Raw genomic sequence first — 4288 nt, 5'->3', positions numbered from 1 at the left:
GTTTTGTAAGGTCTCATGTAGCATTTAAGAGTTTAATTGTAATTTACAATTTTCTGGCCCTGTTGTTTTTTTAAGAATTTTTTCCCCCCAACAATTCCCATACAGCATTGTTCACCTATCATCTGATGTAAATATATAGATGTTATATAAATTTTAATGTTTTAAAATGAAATTTGGTAGTATATATAAAGAGAAGTATTAACAATGAATTATTACAAAGAAAACTGTAGTTCCTGATAATATGTATGGAACTGTATTGGTTGATACTATTTTTTCAGAGTATATTTAACTGCCCTCTATTGGTATAGTGCCTAAAGCATTTGACTGCTAACCAGATGGCTGGCACTTCAGACCCACCAGCCACTCCTTGGAAGGAAGATTGGGCAATCTACTTCCCTAGTAATAGTGCTTTGGAAACCCAAGGAGGGGTCGCTATGAGTGGGATCTGACTCCACTGCAGTGAGTTTTTGTTTATGATAGAGACTTCTGTTGAAAAATTTCTTATAAACATAGTATAGAGGGATGCATCTCATCATTTCTGCCCTTTCTTTATTGAGAAATACTTATAGAAACTGATTTCTAAAATGATCTACTTAAAGAATTCTGGTTTTGTCCTTCCAGTAGATACATCACAGACACTTGAGACTACAGTGTCATCAGTGTATTACTAGCACTCAGTTGTTATCATTAAACCTAATTGTGTAATGCTGTTACTTTTTCAGAGTGTTGCAGAGATAGGAACATGGGGGAAAAACAATCTGGATAACATGAAAGTGATGCTGGTTGCTAAGGGAAGGCAACTTGATTCTGTGGGAAGGGCTATATAGCTGATCTACCCATTGTCCAGGTAAGGCTGCCTTTGGCTTCACCTCACGAATTTGCAAATTTTCATCATAACTAAATCATGATTTCTATTTCTATTTATCATTTGGAAATGGCACCATTACCACTGTAACATGAATGATATATTTTTAAAACAAATTTGTATAATAAACTCTAACAAATCACCAGATTTTTGCCAAAGGAAAATGCATTTGCCTAATTGGTAAATATATAAATGGACTAATACCTTGTGTACACCTGTAAAAGAAAAGCATTCTGGAAAAGTGATTCTTATCTTAGATCAAGATAAAAGTTTTGGTGAGTTTTCTGCTAAATTATCAGAAATTAGACACCTATTTGAACGTTTCACAATGCTGCCTGTGAAGAAATAACCAAAAAGTTGTGAGTTTTCCTGGATATGACAAACTTCTTTCATTGGATGTGGTAAGCAACCCTTTTTACAAAGTAAATGCTATAGATTTAAAAATATTCACAGCTGTCATATTATTGTGAATTATTACATTTAACTAAATGATAGGTATAAATTTTTGGAATATGAACTGTCATTGCAGCTTTGCAAAAAGAACTCTATAAGCAGACACCCAAATAAATTGTTTTTGTTTTGTTTGTTTTTTGGGGGGAAGTAAGACACAGCTTTGTGTTTATATCTGGAAATAATTTTTACATGCTAATGTGGAATCTGTTGTACAGATTTGAGTATGAGCACAGTTGAAGAGGATTCTGACACAGTAACAGTAGAAACTGTGAACTCTGTGACTTTGACTCAGGACACGGAAGGGAACCTCATTCTTCATTGCCCTCAGAATGGTAGGAGAAGCTGCTGAAATATGTTTATGAATCTTTGTCACCATTGATTCCTGTTATCCAGATAGACAGCTTAAGCTACTGTGGGGGGGGGTATGTCTTTGAATCATGATTTTTTAATTCTGTGTTTCTTTATATTTTAAATTTACCACAGATTTTAGTTACTATAAATCCCATAGCTATTTTATAAATAGAATCTGTTGAGCCTCCAAAGATAATGAGGGAAAAACTGTAATGTACTTGCTATTTTGTACTATTTGGTGCTAGCAGTGTATTTAGTATGTTAGAAAATGTATACGTAATCCTGCCAATAGAAAACCTTTTTTTTTTTTTTTTTGGTCAAACTTGTGTTCAAAAATTTTATACAACTATTTGAATAAGCTTTAATATGATCACCTATAATGAATTAAGATTCAACAGCCCTGAAGTGGTTTTCTTCTTACTTCTTTACCTGCACTTATTTTATTCATTTAGCTTTTAAGTTCATCTTTATTCAGCAAAGGTTCTGTCTTATGCTCTTTACACTCTATGCAATCCTTGGGTTATTTCATGCAAACTTGCAGTTTTAACTGCCACCTACCTATATTAAAATGACTCAGACATCTATCTTTATTCTGAATTCTTTGTACTTCTTATAAACCAAACTAAACCCAATCCAGTGTTGTTGAGTCGATCACAACTCATAGCAACCCTATAGAACAGAGTAGAACTACCCCATAGGGTTTTCTAGGCTGTCAAGGTTTTCATTTTACTTGGATCCGCAATCCATGCACATGAAAGCAGGAGTCAAGAGATCAAATGACATATTACATTGAGTAAATATGCTGCACAAGACCTCTTTAAAGGATTAAAAAGCAAAGATGTCACCTGACTCAAGCTGTGATATTTTCAATTGTCTCATATACATATGAGATCTGGACAATGAATAAAGAAGACTGAAGAATTGATGCATTTGAATTGTAGTGTTGGTGAAGAATATTGAATGTACCATGAACTGCTAGAAGAACAAACAAATCTATCTTGGTAGAAGTACAGCAAAATGTTCCTTACAAGTGAGGATGGTGAGACTTCATCTCATGTACTTTGGACATGTACCAAGAGGGACCAGTCCCTGGAGAAGGACATCATGCTTGGTCAAGTAAATGGTCAGTGCAAAAGAGGAAGACCCTCAAGGAGATGGATTGACACAGTGGCTACAACAGTGGGCTTATAAATAGCAACAATTGTGAGGATGGTGCAGGACCAGGCTATGTTTCTTTCTTTTGTACATAGGATCACTGTGAGTCAGAAATGACTCAACAGCACCTAACAACGACAATCTTTACAAGAGCAGATTGCCAGGTCTTTTTTCCTGTAGAGTCACTGGTGAGTTCGAACCTCTGACCTTTCAGTTAGCAGTCAAGTGCTTAACAATTGTGCAGCTGGGGCTTCTTTCACACCTCAGTCCTACTGCCAGAAATCATTTCTCCCTGACATCTGTTTCTCTTTCAAGTTAAGGATACCATCTCTAGAAAACTTCTCTTTGAGGTTAAATTAATTGCCTCCTTTCTATGCTCCCATAACAGCCTCCTCTTTTCACTTTACTAGCTGTTAATGCACTGTTTTGAAATTTTTAGTTATTACCTCTGTTACACTGTGAGCTCCTTGAAAGTCAAGGTATCTTTCATTGTTTCCAGCCCTTAGCACATAGTTGGTACTCAAATAAATATTTATAAGTAAGTCAACAAACTATGTATCAAAATAGCCAGTGCCTATCTTTACATGTGAAGTATGTGGAAAACAATATAGTTAACAACACAAAAGTGTGATGCCTCAAAAGTTGGCACCTTTGTTCATAGTTCATGGTCTTAAGAATAAGAGCTGAGGAACTGCATTAGGTACAGAGAAGGCAATGTCCTTTTGAACCCTTGTTGCATAAATGGGATTAGTTAACTGAGCAAATGGGTAAGAAGGTTTTTCTAGAGTTACTTCTAGTTGGAGATTTTGGTTTTTTCCTCATTGGTTTAAAGTTTTTGCAATTTTTGTTTGGTGTTGTGTTTTATTTTGTTTACATTAGAAGCTGATGAAATAGACTCAGAAGATAGTACTGAACCTCCACATAAAAGGCTTTGTTTGTCCTCTGAGGATGATCAGAGTATTGATGATTCTACTCCTTGCATATCAGTTGTTGCACTTCCACGTAAGTGACTACGGCCTAAGAATGTAGAATTCTTTTTTGAAGTGAAATGAATTCTAAATTGAGAGATTCAGCTAAATATAAGAGTTGGAGTTTCTACGTAAACTTGGACCAACAGATTATTTTTCTCTTCATAGCTCTAAACCCCTTTACGTAGAATGCCTAATTTAAATCTTAACAATAATGTTATAGGGCACTGTTTCTCAACCCTTTTTTTAAAAAAAAAAAAAAATTACTACTTTCCAAGGAGCTGTTCTTGGACTTTTTTTTTTCTTATTATCATCATGTCCTCCCAGCTCCTGAAATTTTAATACCACAGATAATATTTTGTGGGGTTTTTTTTGGGGGGGTGTCCCATAAACTAAACTTTTTTTTTTTGGCTTTTTTTTTTTTTTTTTGGGTGAAGATTTACAGAGCAAATTCACTTTCCATACAGCAGTTCACATATACTTTGTCTCATGTCAT

At 34.9% G+C, this 4288-nt stretch overlaps 1 protein-coding gene across 1 annotated transcript in view; it reads left to right on the top strand.

The window, feature by feature from the left end:
- The first annotated feature begins 1541 nt into the window (after window positions 1-1541).
- DMTF1 (cyclin D binding myb like transcription factor 1) overlaps window positions 1542-4288 on the top strand; it is a 41662-nt gene continuing 38915 nt past the window's right edge. The window contains exons 1-2 of the mRNA XM_007956626.2: window positions 1542-1650; window positions 3704-3826. Coding sequence (XP_007954817.1) covers window positions 1542-1650; window positions 3704-3826 — 232 coding nt within the window. The remainder of the gene's footprint in view (window positions 1651-3703; window positions 3827-4288) is intronic.

Source organism: Orycteropus afer, unplaced genomic scaffold, assembly GCF_000298275.1.
Source record: "Orycteropus afer afer isolate SDZICR_OR568_19922 unplaced genomic scaffold, OryAfe1.0 scaffold00644, whole genome shotgun sequence".
NCBI lineage: Eukaryota > Metazoa > Chordata > Mammalia > Tubulidentata > Orycteropodidae > Orycteropus > Orycteropus afer.
The sequence above is the reverse complement of the archived record's forward strand: the minus strand, read 5'-3'. Positions and strand labels throughout refer to the sequence as shown.